The 24,532-nt window shown below is 43.2% G+C and overlaps 1 protein-coding gene across 1 annotated transcript in view; it reads left to right on the top strand.

Moving 5' to 3' along the window:
• LOC121539671 (MAM domain-containing glycosylphosphatidylinositol anchor protein 1-like) overlaps positions 1 to 24,532 on the top strand; it is a 127,111-nt gene that overhangs the window by 63,761 nt on the left and 38,818 nt on the right. The window contains exon 10 of the mRNA XM_045217974.1: positions 3,703 to 3,864. Coding sequence (XP_045073909.1) covers positions 3,703 to 3,864 — 162 coding nt within the window. The remainder of the gene's footprint in view (positions 1 to 3,702; positions 3,865 to 24,532) is intronic.

Consider the following 24,532-nt stretch of genomic DNA (forward strand, 5'->3'; position numbering starts at 1 on the left):
ACGGGCACTGATGTTGGGCGATTAGGCCTGGCTCGCTGTCAGCATTTCAATGCCAGATGGTGAAGTGTGATTCATCACGCCAGAGAACGTGTTTCCACTGCTCCAGAGTCCAATGGCGGCAAGCTTTACACCACTCCAGCCGACGCTTGGCATTGCACATGGTGATCTTAGGCTTGTGTGCGGCTGCTCGGCCATGGAAACCCATTTTATGAAGCTCCCGACTAACAGTTCTTGTGCTGACATTGCTTCCAGAGGCAGTTTGGAACTCAGTAGTGAGTGTTACAACCGAGGACAGACAATTTCTACGAGCTACACGCTTCAGCACTCGGCGGTCAAACTCTGTGAGTTTGTGTGGCCTACCACTTCGCGGCTGAGCCGTTGTTGCTCCTAGACGTTTCCACTTCACAATAACAGCACTTACAGATGACCGGTGCAGCTCTAGCAGGGCAGAAATTTGACAAACTGACTTGTTGGAAAGGTTGCATCCTATGACGCTGCCACGTTCCACGTCACTGAGTTCTTCAGTATGGGCCATTCTACTACCAATGTTTATCAATGGATGTGGTTGAAATAGCCGAATCCACTAACTTGAATGGGTGTCCACATACTTTTATATATACACTGCTCAAAAAAATAAAGGGAACACTAAACAACACAATGTAACTCCAAGTCAATCACACTTCTGTGAAATCAAACTGTCCACTTAGGAAGCAACACTGATTGACAATACATTTCACATGCTGTTGTGCAAATGGAATAGACAACAGGTGGAAATTATAGGCAATGAGCAAGACACCCCCAATAAAGGACTGGTTTTGCAGGTGGTGACCACAGACCACTTCTCAGTTCCTATGCTTCCTGGCTGATGTTTTGGTCCCTTTTGAATGCTGGCGGTGCTTTCACTCTAGTGGTAGCATGAGACGGAGTCTACAACCCACACAAGTGGCTCAGGTAGTGCAGCTCATCCAGGATGGCACATCAATGCGAGCTGTGGCAAGAAGGTTTGCTGTGTCTGTCAGCGTAGTGTCCAGAACATGGAGGCGCTACCAGGAGACAGGCCAGTACATAAGGAGACGTGGAGGAGGCCGTAGGAGGGCAACAACCCAGCAGCAGGACTGCTACCTCCGCCTTTGTGCAAGGAGGAGCAGGAGGAGCACTGCCAGAGCCCTGCAAAATGACCTCCAGCAGGCCACAAATGTGCATGTGTCAGCTCAAACGGTCAGAAACAGACTCTATGAGGGTGGTATGAGGGCACGACGTCCACAAGTGGGGGTTGTGCTTACAGCCCAACACCGTGCAGGACGTTTGGTATTTGCCAGAGAACACCAAGATTGGCAAATTTGCCACTGGCGCCCTGTGCTCTTCACAGATGAAAGCAGTTTCACACTGAGCACATGTGACAGACGTGACAGAGTCTGGAGATGCCGTGGAGAACATTCTGCTGCCTGCAACATCCTCCAGCATGACCGGTTTGGCGGTGGGTCAGTCATGGTGTGGGGTGGCATTTCTTTGGGGGGCCGCACAGTCCTCCATGTGCTCGCCAGAGGTAGCCTGTCTGCCATTAGGTACCGAGATGAGATCCTCAGACCCCTTGTGAGACCATATGCTGGTGCGGTTGGCCCTGTGTTCCTCCTAATGCAAGACAATGCTAGACCTCATGTGGCTGGAGTGTGTCAGCAGTTCCTGCAAGAGGAAGGCATTGATGCTATGGACTGGCCCGCCCGTTCCCCAGACCTGAATCCAATTGAGCACATCTGGGACATCATGTCTCGCTCCATCCACCAACGCCACGTTGCACCACAGACTGTCCAGGAGTTGGCGGAGGCTTTAGTCCAGGTCTGGGAGGAGATCCCTCAGGAGACCATCCGCCACCTCATCAGGAGCATGCCCAGGCGTTGTAAGGAGGTCATACAGGCACGTGGAGGCCACACACACTACTGAGCCTCATTTCGACTTGTTTTAAGGACATTACATCAAAGTTGGATCAGCCTGTAGTGTGGTTTTCCACATTAATTTTGAGGGTGACTCCAAATCCAGAAATCCATGGGTTGATACATTTGATTTCCATTGATCATTTTTGTGTGATTTTGTTGTCAGCACATTCAACTATGTAAAGAAAAAAGTATTTAATACAATTATTTATTTCACACCTGCTCTGCAGCAGGTTTTCATCAAGGATCTCTCCGAACCCTCAGGTCAAGAAGCCGGATGTGGAGGTCCTGGGCTGGCGTTTTTACACGTGGTGTGCGGTTGTGAGGCCCGTTGGATGTACTGCCAAATTCTCTCAAACACATTAGATGCAGCTTATGGAAGAGAAATGAACATTCAATTAGCTGGCATCAGCTCTGGTGGACATTCCTGCAGTCAGTATGCCAATTGCACGCTCCCTCAAAACTTCAGACATCTGTGGCATTGTGTCATGTGACAAAACTGCACATTTTAAAGTGGCCTTTTATTGTCCCCAGCACAAGGTGCAGCTGTGTAATGATCGCGCTCCAGCAGGTATATCTCACTGGTCATCCCCAAAGCCAACACCTCCTTTGGCCGCCATTCCTTCCAGTTCTCTGCTGCCAATGACTGGAACAAATTGCAAAAATCTCTGAAGCTGGAGACACTTATCTCCCTCACTAACTTTAAGAATCAGTTGTCAGAGCACCTTACCGATCACTGCACCTGTACACAGCCCATCTGAAATTAGCCCGCCCAACTACCTCATCCCTATATTGTTATTTATTTTGCTCATTTGTACCCCAGTATCTCTATTTGCACATCATCTCTTGCACATCTATCATTCCAGTGTTAATACTAATTGTAATTATTTTGCACTATAGCCTATTTATTGCCTTACCTCCATAACTTGCTACATTTGCACACACTGTATATATATGTATTTCTGTTGTATTTTTGACTTTGTTTTGTTTTACCCCATATGTAACTCTGTGTTGTTGTTTTTATCGCACTGCTTTGCTTTATCTTGGCCAGGTCGCAGTTGTAAATGAGAACTTGTTCTCAACTGGTTTACCTGGTTAAATAAAGGTGAAATAAAAAAATAAAAAATGCTGTTTAATCAGCTTCTTGATATGCCAGACCTTTCAGGTGGATGGATTATCTTGGCAAAGGAGCAATGCTCACTAACAGCGATGTAAACAAATATGTGCACAAACTTTGGAGAAATAAGCTTTTTGTGCGTATGGAACATTTCAGCTCATGAAACATGGGCCAACAATTTACATGTTGCGTTTATATTTTTGTTCAGTGTACATGAGGAAATAGCAAGTATTTTTTTTTATGTTTGAGATACAAGGTTTCTGAAGTGTTTTTTCCCCCTCCAATTTATGCTTTGTCGCAATTATGAGAATAGGACAGAATTAACAGAATAGTTAACAGAATATGAACTTTTATATGTGAGATGAACACATAATCTACAGACAGTACCACAGATGGCCCCACACGCCGTAATTAAAACGTCCAGCGATGTGAAATCTCTGATGCTGCAGTTACGGAGAGGGATGGCGTTTTCTTTGGAGCTTGTGTTGAGTAACATAGGTACACATTATTTCATAGCACTTACAACTGTCATACTTATTTGCGGCATGCAGAATTCACCAGGATGTACAAATAAACCCATATGTAAAATGGGTCCAAAACCACTGTCTCTAACCCAACCATCTGTGTCTCCCCCTCCCCTCTCCCCCCTTCTAGGTTACTACATGTACATCGAGGCCTCTCGTCCCCGAGTCGCTGGCGACAATGCCCGTCTCCTGTCCCCTCTCTACAACGTTACCGCTGCCAGAGGCCCCAAGGGCTCCGGTCGTCTCCCCTACTGCGTCTCGTTCTTCTATCACATGAAGGGCAAGCACATCGGTGAGTACCTGAGCCACATCAGTTCAGAAGTAAAAGTAAGTAGCCTTGTCCAAGCCATAATGTTTCTGTAGCGTGAGGCTGCTTGACGTACAAGTACACCACCTGGACAGGAGGGTAGTATCACAGGGTCTAACCCCCAATCTATGGCAGTCCTAGTTCGGTCCCTAATGTTGTTAACGCCATTTAGAAATGTTGCCTTTTGTGAGGTTGTTAGGTTCAGCATTGAAATGCTATTGAAATATAGGGGTTCAAGCATCAGTGAGGGGGTCTGTGTGTGCGAGTGAGTGAGGTGAGTGAGGGATTGAGTGGTTGAGTGCATGCTCATCTGTATTTGTGGGCGTGTGTGTGTCAGCGCTTTCCTCTCTGCCCGGGTCGCATCAGGGACAACTGCTCTCAAGTGCTCCCCGGCACATCCCCCCAGAATGCCACAGCTGGCACACACTCTCCTACACTGCTCCCCTCACCAGGTGGCCTTGCCGACCTCACCCCGCTACACACTCCGCCTGGCACAGATGATGCCTCAGCTGACTCAGCTTCACACACACGGGCGGGTGCATACACACACACACGCATGCACATGCATGCACGCACACACATACACAGGCATGTACACACACACACAAACATATACATACACGCCTGCACATGCATGTACGTACACACACACAGGCACAACCACCCACACAGGCAGACAGACATACATGCACGTGACACGCAGTAACGCACGCACACACACATGCACACACACACACACACGCAAGACAAACTGGCATAGCCCTAGTTGCTGTCGTGAGACCCATGTATGCCAGTCTCCCTTGCCAGGGCAAAGTGGGCATGCTTACTATATCATTGTCTTACTAGGACTGGACAAGAGATGACAATAAGCACAATGACATAGATAGCTGGTGGGAAAACTGTCAGTATCAGAACCACAAGCTTTATCTCTCCTCTGTCAAAAGTCTACCTCCACCACACTCCATTTGTAGAGTGTGTTTCAGATACACCCAGTCTGTGTGTGTGTGTGTGTGTGTGTGTGTGTGTGTGTGTGTGTACGTGCGTGTGTACAGTTTGTCTGTCAGTTTGTGTGTGTGTGTGTGTATGTGTGTCCCTGAATGCGTGTGTGTGTGTCCTCCTCAAAGGCAGCGGGGTGGTGGTAAGAGAAGGGGCCAGAGAGGTTGTCACTGGGTGATTTACGAGAGGGGGCGTGACGCAATCAGTCACTGGGGAAATGGTTCATCATAGCGCGTGCTATCGGATGGGTTTATGAAGTGTATAGATCTCATGGCACCCTTCGTCTACGTCAACTTCCGGGCCCTGACGATTTATGGGTGTGTCTTTGTGTGTGTGTTTTTGGTTTTACAATCCTTGTGGGCACCAGATGTCCTCACAAGGATAGTACAGATGTCGAATCTTAATATGACCCATTTCGTCGCAGGAGGAAAATAATCCTGCAGCAGGATTTGAATAAATATTTCAATGAATGGAAACTAATATTGGTGTAGCATACTTTTATTATTTAACCAATCCAAAGAATGCTGCCTACCTGCCTTCAAAGTCACCTACCTTAGTAGGTAGCACTTTTCCAGTAGGTTACTGCCATTTGGGTTGGTATAGGGTCCTCCTCTTGCATATTGCTTGGTCTGCTGCTCTATCGTTGTGGACATGACAGGTAAACTTGCATGCATGATACCATACAGGCTACGATTTTTTGAGATAGCTAAATAAACTATTTTACTGACGGTTTAAGAATTATTAATAGCCAGAATAATGGTGTTTCACTGTGACACTAATATTGCAGTAGAGCTGCATTGTGATTAATTCATTAAACTATCACACCTGTGCATATTATTAAATGACACCGATGTTCAAGATAACATGGTTTTATATTTATTGATAACTACTATTGAAGGGTGATGTGATGCAATGTAACTAAATTAGAAGTCCTAGGCTACGTCAACCTAATGTAAGCTAAATGCAGTGGATACAAATTAAATTATGGCATGTAATAAAGGATAACATGTCCAATATAATTATATATATGCATACTGAACAGGAATATGTATTCAATTAAATTAATACAACTTTGTAATATTATTAAAAACAAAAAACTATGTTTTAAGTGAGAAGTAGGCATTGGTCTGAAGCCGAAAAATAAAGGAAATTCACATTAGCACCACAATGCCTATACCACCCATGCCCTACCAAGGTTTTCCAACACACAGCTTTGACCTACTACAGTAGCTATGTTGGTATATTGTACTTCAAACAATGTGTATGCAGGTTCCTTAGGATTCAAACCTTCTCAAACAGACTAATTCACACTCTTAGAGGAGGTGCTCCCACAATAATGTGATTTGTACCGCATACAAGTTAAAGTATTGGATTCTTCACACACCACACTAATCCCATTCCACTACCGTTTCAAGCTTATTTTTTTTATTATTATATGAAAAAAATATATACTTACAAGATCATCATGCTTGATTGAGCGAGCTATTTTGTCTTGTACTACTAATGTGGTGCCTGCCCATATTTCCTTAAACCTTTTTATTTAGCAATACATTTCATAAAATCTTTTTTGGGTCAGTAGGTGCCCAACATATCACCAGGTGGTGGTGTGTTGGACACAGTATCTCATATATAGAGGTATATAGAGCCTGTCTGCATTCCTGATTTATGTAACCCTTAGCTTACCTGTGTAATATTTACTTAAGCTCAGAAACACTTGTTTTGCAAACATGGTCCTGTTTTATCAATTGCTGTGCTGATCAATTGACAGTTTATTACTCTGTCAAGTGAATATGTAGCTTAAAGTTATGTGTTTATTTGTATTTATTTTTGCAATAAAGATGTTAACGCTACATTAATACACATTTACAATAGGCCTATGTCTAAAAATACATACAGCCTAATGATATACACTAAGTGTACAAAACATTAAGAACACCTTCCTAATATTGAGTTGCACCCCCCTTTTGCCCTCAAAATAGCCTAAATTCGTTCCACAGGAACGCTGGCCCAGGTTGACTCCAATGCTTCCGACAGCTGTGTCAAGTTGGCTTGATGTCCTTTTGGTGGTAGACCATTCTTGATACATACGGTAAACTGTTGAGTGTGAAAAACTCAGCAGCGTTGCAGTTCTTGAAACAAACCGGACTCCAATGCTTCCCACAGTTGTGTCAAGTTCGCTGGATGTATTTTGAGTGGTGGAACATTCTTGATACACACAGGAAACTGTTGAGCATGAAAAACCCAGCAGCGTTGCAGTTCTTGACACACTTGCGCCTGGCACCTACTACCATACCCCGTTCAAAGGCATTTCAATATTTTATCTTGGCCATACACCCTCTGAATGGCACACATACAAAATCCATGGGCTTAAAAATCCTTCTTTAACCTGTCTCCTCCCGTTCATCTACATTGATTGAAGTGGATTTAACAAGTGACATCAATAAGTGATCATAGCTTTTACCTGGACTCACCTGGTCAGTCTATGTCATGTAATGTTTTATACACTCAGCTATTATTTGAATAGCAGGACCCTGTAAAGTCTGTTATTCCACTGAAGAGTTTGAATTAGGCTGTTTGAGAAGGGTTGAATCCTGAGCAACCTGCATACACATTGTAAGAAGTACAATAGACCAACACAGCTACTGTATTAGGTCAAAGCTGTGTCGTGGAAAACCTTGGTAGAGCATGGGTGGAGTAGGCATTGTGGAGCTCGTGAATTTCCTTTATTTTTCAGCTTCAGATAATGCCTACTTCTCACTTAAAACATAGTTATTGTTTTTTTATTTCCATGATTATACAACATTATTATGCAACGTTATAATACAGCATAGCACAGCAATAAAAGTAAATTAAAAATACACGATAATGACAAATGGCAACACAAAAAATGTAGTTATTAGTATTTATTTAATATTAACAGCTGATTTTCCAGAGGGACGCAAAAAAACAGAAACCCATTTAAGCCAATATGGAGTAAACTGGAAACATTCCTTGATCTCTTTTAACAAGACAATCGAGCAAGCTCTTAGAAAATACAGAAATAATCAACATGTATTCTACCCATTAACTATTTACATACAGTGAGGGAAAAAAGTATTTGATCCCCTTCTGATTTTGTACGTTTACCCACTGACAAAGAAATGATCAGTCTATAATTTTAATGGTAGGTTTATTTGAACAGTGAGAGACAGAATAACAACAAAGAAAAACAGAAAAATGCATGTCAAAAATGTTATAAATTGATTTGCATTTGTGCTACTTCTCCCCCTGACATCCTAGTCATCCACTGTGGTGGAAACGACTTGGGATACACAAAGGGGACGGCACTGGTGCGGCAGATGTGCAGATTTAGTGGTGGTCGTCCGAATGTTTCCAGGGACAATGGTGGTCTTCTCTGCTTGTGCACAGCGGAGGAGCTGGATGTTCCAGTGTGACCAGAAGATAAACAAGTGCATAGAGAGGGCCCTGCGCTTCATCAATCAGCTGGTGTACGCATTTCAGGGAACACAATCCGCCACCCTGCCACTAAGCAGTGTGTCCCTGGGATGTACCGTAGGGGTGGAGTGCATCTGACGGATGAGGGCATTGAGTTGAGAGTTGGTCTCTAGAGTTTCCACCGTTCTCTCCTCCGTAGTAGCAAGATGGAGAAGGGTGCAATTGTGTCCCGCAATTCGGGGCGTTCCTGCATGTGGGCATTCCTGCATCTGAAGGAACCCCTCTTTATACCTCTATAACACATATGTCAGAGTCAAGGCCCGCGGGCCACATCCGGCCCGCGAGAAGGTTTTTTACGGCCCCTGGGATGATCTTGATTTATTATTAGAACCGGCCCGCAGACCGCAGCAAGCCGGCAGCCCGCAGATCTTTTACACGCACCAATACTACATTTCCCACAATGCAACGGTGACGTTGCATTTCCCACAATGCAACGGTATAATCTGAGACGACATTATGAAACGAAACACGCGGACAAAAACAAGAATATGGACATGGAACAAAGGCTACAAAAGGCAGAGGAATTAAAACGAGGCCTCAAATCTCGACAGGCTCTGTTCAAAAAAGCCAAATCACAAGGCCAGGCTGCTGTCAAGGCCAGTTTTATTTTGGCAGAAGAGATCGCTAAATCAGCCCGGCCATTTACGGAGGGGGATTTCATCAAAAACTGCATGATTAAAGTTTGTGACGAAGTTTGCCCAGAAAAAAGGCAACTCTTTTTAAATGTGAGTCTGAGCAGAAACACCATTGCCGAGAGAGTAGACCAGTTGTCCATCAATCTAAAAGAGCAGCTTGTGAAAAAGGGAAAAGATTTCATTGCATATTCCTTGGCTGTGGATGAGAGCACCGACATTTCTGACATTGCCCAGTTGTCAATTTTCATCCGCGGAGTGGACTCCAGCCTAAGCGTGACAGAGGAGTTTTTGGCTTTACGTCCTATGCATGGCACAACTACGGGGCATGATTTGTATGAAGAGGTGTCAAGATGTGTAAATGAGATGGAGCTGCCTTGGGAAAAACTCGTGGGTTTGACAACCGACGGAGCACCTGCGATGTGTGGACACAGGAGCGGACTGGTGGCGAAGATACGGGAAAAGATGCAAGAGGAAAACGCGACAGGTGAGCTGACAGCTTATCATTGTATCATACACCAGGAAGCGTTGTGCGGTAAAGCCTTGAAAATGGAGCATGTAATGAGCATCATCACGCGCACAGTTAACTTTATCAGAGCCAAAGGTTTGAATCACCGCCAGTTCAAGGCATTTCTGACGGAGTTAGAAACGGAGCATGGTGATTTGCCTTATCACACAGAGGTGCGATGGCTAAGCCAGGGAAAGGTGCTTCAAAGATGTTTCGAGCTTCGTGAGGAGATTTGTCTGTTCTTGGACAGCAAAGGGAAAGACACAACACAACTCCGAGACGAAATGTTTCTGTGTGAAATGGCTTTTCTGTGTGACATTACGAGTCATCTGAATGCAATGAACTTGCAGCTGCAGGGTCGGGATCATGTCATCTCTGATATGTACAGTACAGTGAAGGCATTTAAAACCAAACTGACTCTGTGGGAGACGCAGATGCGGAAAGAAAATTTGAGCCACTTTCCCAGCTGCCAGACCATGAAAGAGAAGCTCTCTACCAGTGCGTTCCCGAGCGCACAGTTGGCTGATAAAATAGGTATGCTTGCCGCTGACTTTCGACGCCGATTTGCTGACTTTGAAGCACAAAAAAGCAGGTTGGAACTGCTCGGTAACCCATTTGCTGTTGACGTGGAAAGCTCACCACCAAACCTCCAAATGGAGTTGATTGACCTCCAATGCAATGATGCACTGAGGGCAAAATATGCGGCAGTGGGTGCTGCGGAGTTCGCCCGTTTCCTCCCGACACAATGCCCCAGCTGCGCATCCAGGCTGCTCAAACGTTGTCTATGTTTGGCAGCACATACCTGTGTGAACAACTGTTTTCTTTGATGAACCTGAACAAAACATCACACAGAAGTCGACTTACTGCTGAACACCTCCACTCAATTCTGAGGATTTCCTCAGCTCAGAGCCTTACCCCGAACATTGATGAACTTGTGGAAAAGATGGGACACCACCAAGTATCACCCTCAACCTCAAACAAGTGAACATTACTGTGCAATCACATATTTAGAGTTTTTACTCAGTTCAAGTTTAAAAGTTAAAGTTTAATATTTGTTTTCACTGCATGTTACTTCTCCTTAAACAAAGTGTTGTTTTTGATTAATAGATTTTTGCACTTTATTTTATTGTATTTCAATCCAATTATATTTTAAAAATATTTCAGTTGAGTGGATGATAGAAAATTGCTATTATTGTTTTTTTCTTTGAAGTAAATTTAGCCCACTTTTGCTAAAATAGAAAATATAGGCTACTGATGGTGCCTTGAATACCGGTTTCTTTCATTTAATGTTCATGTTATGGGGATTTTTATATAAAGGAAATTTGTCTTTTGTGTCTGTTGAAAATTAAAGATTACTGACAGAGCCATAAGAAAATATTGCTTTATTTATCTGATCATATTGGAATATATTTGTTAGGTTTTCAGTAGGTTCAATTAGGTTCACTAGACTATATGCGTCATTTAAAAATTTTTCAATGAACATTCGAACAGTCCGGCCCTCGGCTTGTAGCTAAATTTTTTATTTGGCCCTCCGTCCATTTGACTTTGACACCCCTGCTCTATAAGCTAGGACTCCGGTAGACAGGCGGGAGCGCTTCAGTACAGTAGGTGGCTGTAATGCACCATAACGTTGGATGCCAACCGCCGATAAACCCCACAGAAGAAGAGGCGGGGGCAACAACACCAGTAGCTAGCTAGCTAGGACAACGGTAGACAGTGTCCTTCGCCCTCGCCTGTCTGGCACTGTTTTCCCGCTGTTCTGTTAATGACGGAGGGAAGGAGTTTGGCAGACGTTACCCTCGCCTATTTCAACAGTTTCTCTTCTTAAAATTGGATTTTAAACCTAACCCTAACCTGAACCCTAAACTTAACCACACTGCTAACCTTATGCCTAACCCTAACCTTAAATTAAAAGCAACATTTTATTTAATACATTTTTACAATATCTGACTTTGTGGCTATGGTAACTAGTGGAAACCCTTCAGATTCCATGGCGGTGACGTTAAGGCTTATGCTACGAACCTTGTCATGAACACATTATCTTGACACTCTATTTAAATTAACAGTCTGGTGATGACAGGAAGTATTTTGTTGTTGTTCATTTACTCAGTACTGATTGAATGTTTATTTTTCCTGCTTGGTTAAATAAAATAGTCTAAAACAGTTCATGTGTTGAAAACAGTCACATAGCTAACATTTACATTTGATCAGATACTCTTATCCAAAGCGACTTACAGGAGCAATTTGGGTTAAGTGCATTGCTCAAGGGCACATCAACAGATTGTTTGCCTAGTCGTCTCTGGGATTCAATCAAGCAACCTTTTGATTACTGGCCCAATGTTCTTAACCACTAACCAAGTTAACGAGCAGTGCGTTTTGTTTTGACTGCGTTAAGGTCGGGCAAGCAAGCAATGATGTTGGTGTTGTTTAACCTGGGTGCACCCGCACCCCCTTGGCTATTTTTTACTTGGATGGTGACTTCGGGTTTTCGGGAATACATTGAAAAGTAACTTGACACTGTGTTAATCAGTTAGCGCAAATGTGGATTATAATGACAAAAGGAAAATTGCATTGACAGAGGAGGGAGTGTATCGAATCAATGCATAAGGTAAGGGCTGTAACGTTAGCTAGCTACATTGATAAGCAAGCCAGATTGACTAGAGTATGGAGTAATGTTAACCACTGTTCATAGTAGCAGTGTGGCAGTTTCCCAACGTTTGGTGTTGACTACAGTATTAACTTTACTTAGCCAGCTAGCTAGTTGTTCTTTGTTTTTGGAGGAATATGGGATAGCTATATTGTCAACATTGAGTTCTACTGGTGCATGATACGTCCATACAGCTGACGTTAACGTTACAGCCTGGTTGGCTTGTAGCTAGCTAACATTACTGGCTAACGTTAGTTGGCTAGCTTACTGGCAATAGTAGCCAAGGACGTTCGCTATCTTATTTGTTCTTAATTTCACGCAAGTGTCAGGTGTAAAGGCCAAAAGTTTACACAGATGACTTCAGCCATGTGAAAACCTTCCATAGGAAAATATAGCTCTTTGCTTGTAGCTTGCCTCTCATCCGACTGGTGTTAGCTAGCTACTAGCACTGTTGCTGCACAACACAAGTTTTTAGAACTCTGTAATTCAGCTGAAAAGATGTTAGCATTGTCAGAAATGCTACAAAAGGTAGCACATTGTTGGTCCTTAATGGACAGAAATGAGCATGTGAAAGCGATAAATTATAAATTTAATAACAACTATTGTTTTACAAACTTATGTTAACATTTGTATTGGTTTTACTGTATCTGTGCATGTGTACTTAAAACACAGTCCATTGAACAAAATAAGTAATTCCCAAGTGAGGGACATCTCAAGAAAATTAACCTCAAATATTCATAAGCTTGTGCAGTACATGAGGGCAAATGCTAAGTTATACCTTATTCTTCTGGAAAAATATATCCCAAGCAGGGACTTCTGTCTGCCATTAATTCCAATTTTTGCTTTACTTTCGCTGCGACTCAAGGTGTTATGGGATAGCCTCCCCGGCGAAGGACACATGGGAATTTTGACGTCCTGCCTAGAAATTCTGCCTCAAAAAGGAGCATCCTTATTATCGCCAACTGATGCGTCGTTAACCCTAGAGAGTCCATATTTGAAATGTGTAACTACATCAAGTCAATCGGGGGATTTATTTATTTGTGCTAGAAGGGCCAGAATCGAACCCACGCCAACACTGTAGGCCTTTTTTTTTGCACGCTGAAGGCAGTGGCCCTAACCATCCCAGGCACAATTGAACAACATTTTGAGTTCATTTGTAACCTTAGGATACACTATACACTCGTATGTCGTACTCTAGTGGAGACCATTATCTATCTTGTTTTATTAAGCAATATAAAATTACAGGTATGGCTGCATTTCAGATACATTTTTGTACATTTGAATGTTGCAGTAATAGGACCTAGAACTAGCCTTTGACCGAGCGAGAGAGAACATCATTTTGATAGCAACCCCTGATCCCAATGACTCGACTGCCCCCGCATGGAGAGAAAGAGAACTGCTCATTTTCAGCCAATCACAAGGCTCATTTGAATTTCCTGATGCACAATTCTACTCGACAAAAGAATCATAAAGTTAAGATCCGACATCTGTGAAACAAGGAAAATTCAGACAGGTGGGGACATTTCTCTGGTCCCCACAAGGAGAAAATCTATTTTAGGCGTAGGGGTTAGGTTTAGGGATAGGGTTACAATTAGGGTTATGATTAGAATTAGGGTTATGAGTTATGGAAAATAGGATTTTGAATGAGAATCAATTGTTTGGTCCCCACAAGGATAGTAAAACAAATGTGTGTGTGTGTGTGTGCGTCTGCGTGCAGGCATGTGTGTCTGTGTGTGTCTGACCCCCTTTGAACCATTGTCCCCCGTCAGTCTGCCCCCAACACTCTACATGTACTGTAAGTGGTGTAGTTAGAGTTTTCCCTCTGGGAAAAATAAAGTAATTATATTATATTCTACTATGGAGGTGTGGTTGTGTCTGGTGTAGAGAAAGTGTAAGAGGAAGAGAGATGCCTAGATCTAACACAACCTCTTACCGCCTTCGCACTTACAGGTTACAGTTAATACTGTTGAGGGGTGCACACCTATCTTCCAGTTCCACAGTCCTGAAAGTTTTGGCCTAGGTCTCTCTCTCTGTCTCTCTCTGTCTCTCTCTCTCTCTCTCTCTCTCTCTCTCTCTCTCTCTCTCTCTCTCTCTCTCTCTCTCTCTCTCTCTCTCTCTCTCTTGCTATCTCTCTGTTTCCCCCCCGCTCTTCATTTCACTCTCTCTCCCCCTCCATTCTCTGTCATTGTTGAATCAGCTGTTGTCTCCCTATACCCAGACCACTCAACACTTATCCTCCCTTCATTTATTTTCTCATTCTCCCTCCCTCCCTCCCTCCCTCCCTCCCTCCCTCCCTCCCTCCCTCCCTCCTCCCTCCCTCCCTCCCTCCCTCCCTCCCTCCCTCCCTCTCTCCTCTCTCTCTCTACACCTTCTCTCCTCTCTCTCTCTCTTTCTTTCTCCCACCCACTTTCTCTCTCCCTCCATCTCTCCCACTCCCTCTATCTCTTTCTGCTGAGTGGCAGACCAGACACCAGACACACTACTGAAATATCTTCCCTCCATTCCGAGGCATTAGCGACTCACTTCTTAAGGCTCTACCTTATTTAAAGTAATGCTTTATTAATAAGGGCTGACTCTTTAAGTCAGACTGCCTCCACCCTAGAAGCCAAGGAAGATCAGGGGATGAAAATGAAAGCGTAGAGACAATAGTCAATTAATCTGGGCCCTTAATTTGAAGGGGATTCCCATAGAGGGAATCATTGGGTTCTGATGGACCAACAGAGGGTGTCTGGGTTTTTTCGTGGTTGGTGGTTGGGGTCCGTGCCTGTCTGAAAATCAAGAAGTGTGACTTTGCACATTAATAAGCATATACATTTGTCAACCTTGACCTATCCTGGCATGACGGCCTGATAAATGTCAGAGTAACAGTTCCATTAGAACTGAGGTACCCCATTTCAGTAATTCCTGTAGTAAAATATAGTGGTTACATTCTGATTCTCTACCTCGCTCCCAAAGTGTTCACTCGTACACTCCCTTTCATGGATTTAAAAGGAATGGACAAATCCAAGGACCAATAAGGACCAGTAAGGACTAATCCAATGTTTTTAAATGCATGAGGGGGAGTGAACGAGCACACACTTCTGGAGAAGGGTAGAGAATTGGAATGCAGCCCTGCAGTTCTCTCCAGCACTCATTCACTCACTCACATTCTCTCTCTTTTCCCTCTCTCTCTCCCTTTCTCTCTATCCCTCCCTCACGCTCCATCTTCCTCATAATTACCCATGAGGCCTGTTTCAGTGTCTCTCTCCCCTCGTTTTCGCTCTTTGGGCTGTGCGGCAGCATTAAACAACATTTAATGAGCTTTGGTTTCCATTAAATAATATTTTGACGGGTCCCGGTTTGCCCAGAGAGAGAGAGAGAGAGAGAGAGAGAGAGAGAGAGAGAGAGAGAGAGAGAGAGAGAGAGAGAGAGAGAGAGAGAGAGAGAGAGAGAGAGAGAGAGAGAGAGAGAGAGAGAGAGAGAGAGAGAGAGAGAGAGAGAGAGAGAGAGAGAGAGAGAGAGAGAGAGAGAGAGAGAGAGAGAGAGAGAGAGAGAGAGCCGCAGGGCTGCCGAGGAATCATCACTCTGTTTATCACCTTTTATTAATCACCACTTCTAACACAGATGGAGGGAGAGATGGAGGGGGAAGGGAGGTGAAGGGATTGAAAGAGAGAGAGATAGATAGGGGGAAGGAGAGAAAGAGGAGAAGGATGGGAAAGAGGAAAAGAGAAGGGGTAGAAAGAAGAGCGAGAAGGGAGAGAGAGAGAAGTGAGAGACAAACCGGAGAGGGAATTGGAGAGAGAAATATGAGAATGAGGCAAAGAAAGATGGAGAAGGAGAGAACTAGGAGAGAGAGAATTTGATAGGGAGAAAGAGAGCAAGTGAGAGAGAGCCTAATTGCTACAGTGAGAGAAAGAAAGAGAGAGAGAGAGGGGGGGGGGGGGAAGAGGGAGGGGAAAGAGGAAAAATAAGAAAAGAGAGGGGTAGAAAGAAGACAGAAAGAGGGGGAGGGAAAGAGACGTGGGGAGAAATAAAGAGAGAGAAGGAGAGACAAAGGAGAGTGAATTGGGAGAGATGTTTTAATGATTTTTCAAGCGAAGGTCTTTTAAGGGAATATGCGAGCATGGCTAGCTGAACTGAAGCATGCTGATGCCTTAATTGCTACAGTGACACCACCACTGACACCCACTCATCCTCCTCCTCCCCTTATCCTCCCCGGGAGCAGATTGTTGCATTCATCCAAGAATTGTCGACACAACACTATTAAGAGTCACACAATTTGTTATCTCGCACTTCAGTCCATGAGAAATTGGTTTTCTACGGATCAAATGCAGCATCATTGTTATTATCAATTGGCGTGTTGCACGCTGCTCGACAACAGGCCTCGTGTGATGTCATTTTCCCGCTGCCTGAAGGACACAGCGGATATTCATAGAATGGAGTAACGATGATGATGATACTGTATTTGGCCATCTCTCTCTTATGCTGTCATATATTATGGAGGTATCGTGACAAAGGTTGAATAGGTGTGGGAGATTGGCAGAGTGTGTGTGGCACAGCACCAGCATTTTTAAGCTCTCTTGCCATGCTTTCAGAGTGAATGGGAGAATGGGGTGACTGGCCACGCAAGACTATTAGTCCATTGGCAACTTGCCTTTTGGGACCTGTTCTCGCTTGTTATAATACTATCTTTCGACCTGTTGCCTTTGAACTTATTAACAAGGCCAGTGAAAAAGAAGTCTCCAAAGTTTGTCAGATGTTTTCAGACGTACAGATGTATGATCTTAATTTGATCACTCCTTTGTTGATGAAAATGTTCCTGCACAGCAGGAAATGTAAACTTGTTGTGTATTTAAGGTTAAAAAAGTATTCTAAAATTTGTAATTTCCACTTTAAAGTGGCACTCCAGTCTCCTTTTCAACTCATCCAGGTATGTCAAGTGGGGGGGGTGGGCCATTCCTCTTCTATTCTCTATTTCTCCTCAAGCAAGGGGGGATGCTGATGACATCACTGACTGAAGTTGATGTTTGCAGTTGTGTCTAAAATAAACACTATTTTGCTGATTTTAATTTTTTTTACCTTTAGTGTGTGTACTTTACTGTATTTCTACTTTGGATATCGCTTTTCAACAGTGAAAGTAAAAAAAAATCGCTGGAGGACATCTTTAACATTTCAGACAGATTTGCCCTAACTTAAAATCTATCAAGCCCTACATAAAAATGTCAATTAATTATAATCCACATAATAATTCACATTTCCTGTTGTTGCATGATTATTTTCCTGCTGTAACAAACTGGCTCAAATTAAGATCCTACGCTCAGACTTATTTAGTATTTAAGCAATCAAGGCCAGGATTCAATCAGGACCCTGGAAGGTCTATGTTGTAGCGCAGTGAACGTTTAAAGGTAATTTCCGATTGAGCCGACATCTGCAGTGTTTACTTTGAATGTGATCTCCACGACCGAGGTAACATTGCCTTTCAATGGTGCATATCAGAAATGTTATCCCGGTCGGTGAAACCCCCAGTGGGCGCATCCTCCAAACAGCTTGCATGATGGCAGGTTTGTTGTTAGCCAATGTCAAAGCCTGCTAGAATGACCTGCCCTCCCCCAATCGGCTGTCGTGCGATTGCATAGCTGATATTTGCATAATATTGGGACATTTTCAATTCTGGTCGCTAGCTGTCTTGCTGCCGACCGTTAAGTCGCTGTGTGTCTCTTCGTGTCTCCTTTCATTGAAAATAACTGGTCGCTGGTAGCTAGGTTGCTGATTATTGCTCCAAGAGTGAGCCCATCGTTCCACGCCATCTGTTGTGAACATCAGCTAATCCTAAATGAACACGGAAAATAAGCACTGCTGAATGGTTTCAGCTAGCTGACTAAGCCACTTTCCCTGGAACACATGAAGATTTTAATTCCAAAACGGTTACTGTTCTCTGATTTCTTATTAATATATTTTAGATGTGAATTAAAATGTGTTTTGTTTCAAAGCACTATATATCCATTGTTAAGCTGGAATGGAATGTTCGTATTCTGAATATTTGACTGTGATATCTTAAGATGAATGCACTAACTGTAAGTCACTCTGGAAAAGAGCATCTGCAAAATGACTAAAATTTCAAATGTAAATATTTCACATACAGATCTCATATTACTGTATTGATTCATAAAAATATATATATACTGTATATTGATGTAACAAGTGTATAATTTGTACAGTTCTTTACTAAACATTTAGTTCTTTATTTCGTTTGACTGTGTAAAACCTAGCAGTACTACTTATTCCTGAGAGTGATTGTATTTTATTAGGATCCCCATTAGCTGACGGCAATGGCGACAGCTAGTCTTAGTGGGTTCCGACACGTAACGAAAAACAAATTACAGACAAAATACTTTACGATTTACATACAGTACATTTAAAAACATGAACATGTAGTGTGCGTGTGTGTGTGTGTGCATCAGTTACACATGCATGTCAGTACATACACACAATAAGTAGGTCACATAGGGGAGAGGCGTTGTGCTGCGAGGTGTTGTTTTATTAGTTTTTTTAAACCACTATATGAGATGGAAGGGAGCTCCATGCAATCATGACTCTGTATTAGTATTTATTTATTTATTACGGATCCCCATTAGGTACAGTATAATACTGTACCTTTCCTTGAATTTGTTCTGGACCTGGGGACTGTGAAGAGACCCCTGGTGGCATGTATTGTGGGGTAAGTGTGTGTGTCAGTGCTGTGTGTAAGTTGACTATGCAAACAATTTGACATTTGCAACACATTCATGTTTCTTATAAAAACAAGAAGTGATGCAGTCAGTCTTTCCTCAACTCTTAACTAAGAGAGACTGGCATGCATATTATTTATTTTAGCCCTATGATTACAATGAAGAGCAAAACGTGCCACTCTGTTCTGGGCCAGCTGCAGCTTAACTAGGTCCTTCATTGCAGCACTTGACCATATGACTGGACAAAAGTCAAGATAAGATAAAACTAGAGCCTGCAGGACTTGCTTTGTGGAGTGTGGTGTCAAAAAAGCAGAGCACCTCTTTATCATGGACAGACCTCTCCCCATCTTTACAACCATTGACTCAATATGTTTTGACCATGACAGTTTACAATCTAAGGCAACACCAAGTAATGTAGTTTCCTCAACTTGCTCAACAGCCACACCATTCATTACCAGATTCAGCTGAGGTCTAGAACTTAGGGAATGATTTGTACCTAATACAATGCTCTTAATGGTAGAGATGTGCAGGACCCATTTATTACTGGCCACCTATTCTAAAACTGACTGCAACCTTTTGTTTAGGGTTGCAGTGATTTCACTAGCTGTGATTGCTGATGCGTATAGGGTTGAATTATCAGCATACATGGACACACAGGCTTTGTTTAATGACAGTGGCAGGTCATTGGTAAAAATAGAAAAGAGTGGAGGGCAAAGAGAGCTACCCTGTGGTACACCACACTTTACATGTTTAACATTAGAGATGCTTCTATCAAAGAAAACTCTGTGTTCTATTAGATAGATATCTCTGAATACACAATATGGCAGAGGTTGAAAAGCCATAACATGTACGTTTTTTCAACAACAGGTTATGGTTAATAATATCAAAGGCTGCACTGAAATCTAACAGTACAGCTCCCACAATGTTCTTATTATCAATTTCTTTCAACCAATCATCAGTCATTTGTGTCAGTGCATTACATTACATCTCTATAAGCATGCTGGAAGTCTGTTGGAAATATAGCGTTTTGCAACAAAACATGATTTTTTGTCTCTGAATTGAAACCATCAGGTAATAGATTTCAAACAAATACATGTTTGTCATTGAACAACCCAATGCAGTGATTAGGCTGTGCAAAAAACACACCAATCTTGTATGAGTTCTTTAAACAATAAAAGCTCATTTATGAAAATTGATATATAGCGTTTTGGATTGAAACTGTTTACATATTGAGCATTTTTTTGTTTACAAACAGGCGTCACATTCAAGTGATGTCTGCGCATCTCAGCACCAAAAAGCTCTGTAGCAGGACCTTGACAAACTTAGTCGGGACCTTGACAAACTTAACAGTGAGTGAGTGCTGACCATGAAAACACTCAAGACTGATGGTTATAGCTATGTTCATCTATCTCTATTTGTGATATTTTAACTTGCTTCGCTGGCTTGCTAGGTAATCAATCTGCTTTACGTGTTTGTTAACTTGCACGAGCTGCATTTGAAGTTGCATGTGAACATATACAGTATATCCACTGCAAGGTAAACAAAGATTTTTCTGATTCCGTACTGTGCACGCAACTTTTCCTGACATGGCAGGGAAAAGTGGTCTAATCTTCTGCAGCATGGGTTCGAAATCAGTCCACTGCTATTTCAGCATACTCTGTCCTCCTTTCTTTCCAATCTGTCTTTATCCTATCTAATAAACAAAAAATAGACTGCCCCACTCCTGAGGTAAATTGGAAAGGCAAAAGCACAAAAAGTTGATATATACTGTATGTTAATTAGATGTTATATTCTTAAAGGTGCTTTGTCCATTTGTTTTCCATTTTAGTACATTCAGGTACGGTACACCAAGCAAAATATCTTAGAAAACCTTCTCCTCATACTGCCACATGGAAGGTTAGAAAGAAGGACGCACCTACATGTACTAATAGACTGTCAGGTCCACCCACGCCTCTATCTAACTATCGTCACACCTCTCCCTCCTCATCCTCCCCTCCCTCCCCAGGACAGGTAGCCTGATAAAGCTGTGCCTAGCCCCTCTCCCTCTCTCTCTCTCTCTCCACCTGACACTCTCCAAGACAAGCTTTATTGCATTACTTCAACCGATCGATACATCTTTTACAGGGCTCCACTTTCTTTTCCTTAAGAGAAAGAGTGAGTGAGAGAGAGAGAGAGAGAAGGAGAGGGAAAGAAAAACAAAGAGAAAGAAAGCCCCTCAGTGACCCTGTCATGGCAGATGGGGGATGTGAGGAGGATGGGGGGATGGAGGAATGGGCGGAGGAGTGAAGTGAGCTTTGATAAATGCCCTCTGAGTGGGAGGCTCACCAAATAAATAAATAAAAGGCCAGTGGGCTTCGCATTAAACCATTAACAGGGTCGGGACGGAACTGAGGAGGAGACAGGGTGTTTGATCAAAGGAGTGTGTCAGCGTGTGTGTGGGAAGGAGCTTGTGTGTGTGTGTGTGCGTGTATGAGTGTGTGTGTGTGTGTGTGGGGGGGTAGGGAGGGAGGGGGGGGCTTGTGCATGTGTATGTTCTTGCTGTAGTTTATTCTCTTGTTCAGACTATCATGGAGGTCAATAGCGAATGAACCATGTCTATTTACAGCGCAATACTCAGGCTCACTTATGGTGTTGGATGCTTTGTTTGTGATAGACACAGCCAGCTGTTACACAGTGAAGTAGCTACGCAACAGCTGCATGTTGTGAGTTGAGACATGGCCACATGTCTGGCTGCCTTTTTTTGTACTGTGTATCGCTGACTGAGCAAGCCTCACTTCTCTTCTTTCTTTCTTTCTTTCTTTCTTTCTTTCTTTCTTTCTTTCTTTCTTTCTTTCTTTCTTTCTTTCTTTCTTTCTTTCTTTCTTTCTTTCTTTCTTTCTTTCTTTCTTTCTTTCTTTCTTTCTTTCTTTCTTTCTTTCTTTCTTTCTTTCTTTCTTTCTTTCTTTCTTTCTTTCTTTCTTTCTTTCTTTCTTTCTATTCATCTCACTTTCTCCCTCTCCTCTGCCCCCTTTCTCTCTCTTTTCTCCGGTAACTGCCAAAGACTCAATGTTCCCAGAATGCACTGAGACAGAAGTGCCCTGTCCGTGGCCCAGAATCCTCCTCTCATTATTCTACTCCAGTGGGTGCACTCCAGAGCTGTACACTACGCTCTTTCTCCCTTCCTCTGTTATTTATTGTTCTCCGAAACTCAAGTGGCCCCTCGGTTGTGACTGCTTGTTTTCTCTCTCTCTCTCTCTCTCTCTCTCTCTCTCTCTCTCTCTCTCTCTCTCTCTCTCTCTCTCTCTCTCTCTCTCTCTCTCGCTCTCTCTCTCTCTCTCTCACTAAGAAGATAGACTAGAGGATGTTGCTTTGGAGACCATACCATTCTGCTCCCTAACAGTGGACAGATATCCCCAGTTAAGATTTCAAAACGTTGTGTAATCGAAAACAGAAACAGGCATTTCTTATTGGACCTGCTCGTTTTGGACCGTTTTCTTCTGTTTTGTGCCTATTGAACATGACCCAGCTACTACCCGTTCCAACATCACTGCCCACACAGTCTTCACAGCTCACACTGGTCCCCATTGAAGTTGGAGGAATTTGCCCCTTGATACTAATCTAACGTCACCACTTTGAAATGTTTCCACTATTAACCTTTTTTCTTGGTGCACACACTCTTTGATAGTAAAGTGTGAGTTTCAAGGTTACAATTTTAGATCTAGCTGATTCTAGATCTGTGTCTAAGGGCATATTCTACCTCCCTGCCCCCATTCAACCTCATCACACAATGGAGGATCGCCTAGTGATGCTTGCTCTGTATCGACTAGGCAGGGCTGCTGCTCATAGCCACCTAGCAAATGTCCTGTTTGGTCAACATTGAGGCTTTTCAATTCAACGTTCCTTGATTCCTAGCATCCTCTCTCCTTGCCTCCTTCTCAAAACCCATCAGAGAAGAATGTCAGAGGGGAGGGACCGTGGACCTTCTACAATACAGTTGGGAAGGAGTCAAGGAGATAGGATGCGATGAATCACAGCAAGACAAATTGCACACACCCTCCCCTCACTGTGCACAAGGACCCCGTCACACACTCACACACACTCCGCCCATGTATTTGTTTAAGAGACTGGTGCTTGTTAATGCTCCAATTAAGAGCTCGACGAGACTGCCATTAAGAAGATGAATGGCTGTTTGGGATGAGTCAGACGCCTTTGAAAACGTTACACAGATTAGTCTTTGTGGTGCTGTTTTTTTTCTTTTTTTCTATCACTGCAACAGGATGTTTGTTTTCTTTTACAGTTCTTACTTCTTCAGAATGATGGATCTTATTTGTTCATACAGAATCTTCAAAGGACTAGTGCAATGCCTATTTGTGTCCACTGCCCTTGAGCCTACTACCTACTAACTACTGTATATTTAAATTGCTACAGTATGTCACCGGCCACACTAAGTAATAGAATAGAAAAGTACTTAATTGTTCTTTGTGAAACAGACATTTTATCGTTGTCTGTTTATTCCGAGACACCACAGACATGACAGACAATTACAGATACGAGAGGCTGGAAGAAGCAAAACCTCCATAGGCATTGCCCCTCACGTCTACACAACCCTTACAGTATATTCGTCAACCGTGCTATTCAACCCTCTTGATATGCAGTAGCTTGCTCCCCTGACCTCCCCATGTGGTTCATTGTCACTAACATGTCAACCTGTTATGCGGTCACAATGCTTGTGACTTATCGCTCTCAGGCCAAGTAGCTGACCGCCATACTGTCACTCTCTTTCCTCCCTCCCTCCCTCCCTCCATCCCTCACTGCCTGCCCTCCCACCTGCTCTCCTGTGAGTGAATGGGGTCACTATTTCAATGGCACCTCAGAGCAGTCACAACAGAGGTGCATACGTGAGTGCGTGTAACATAGTTGAGCTAATACTGTTCTGGGTTCAGATGAGGATAGCAGGCCATCTCAGTCCGACTCCGTCCCTCTCCAGAGATGAGATCTCAGTCACTGAATAAAAGAACAGGAGATTATGATGGTCGTCATAGCAGCATAGGGGTGGTGGATTGTGACAGCGCAGCTTGACAGTTGCTGTCCTCATAAGCATGGAGAATTGTTGATGGTACAGACAGGCTGTGTGTCTGACGCCCGCAAGTGGGGATTTCTGATGGTAGATAATGTGCCCCCACATTCACAGGTTTCTGAAACGTCAATGTGGGAGCTGAAAGTCTGGAGAATGTACTTTACTTCAGGTAGAGACTTTAGAGACTGGTAGAGACTAGCTGTGTGACACAAGGTTTAAGAGGACAACTAGCATTTTAGCTAACCCTTCCCCTAACCCTAACCCTAACCCCTAACCTTAACTCTAACCTTAACCCCTAACCCGTAGCTTAGCTAAAGTTAGTCACCTACACACCTAGCTAATGTTCGCTACAACAAATTGGAATTCATAACATTATCATACCTATTGCAAATTCATAACACATTTTACGTGGGTGAGAGGGGAACAGGGGGAGTTAGTAGCTGACTACTGGTAGCTAGTCATCATCCTGATGGTCTGGGGCTAGAAGCTATTGGCCAGTCTGTTAGTTTTAGCCATGATGCTCCTGTACTGCAGGATTTTAATCCATGACGGCGTAGTGTGTTACTAATGGTTTTCTTTGAGACTGTGGTCCCAGCTCTCTTCAGGTCATTG

The sequence above is a fragment of the Coregonus clupeaformis genome, unplaced genomic scaffold, assembly GCF_020615455.1.
Source record: "Coregonus clupeaformis isolate EN_2021a unplaced genomic scaffold, ASM2061545v1 scaf1302, whole genome shotgun sequence".
Classification (NCBI taxonomy): Eukaryota; Metazoa; Chordata; class Actinopteri; order Salmoniformes; family Salmonidae; genus Coregonus; species Coregonus clupeaformis.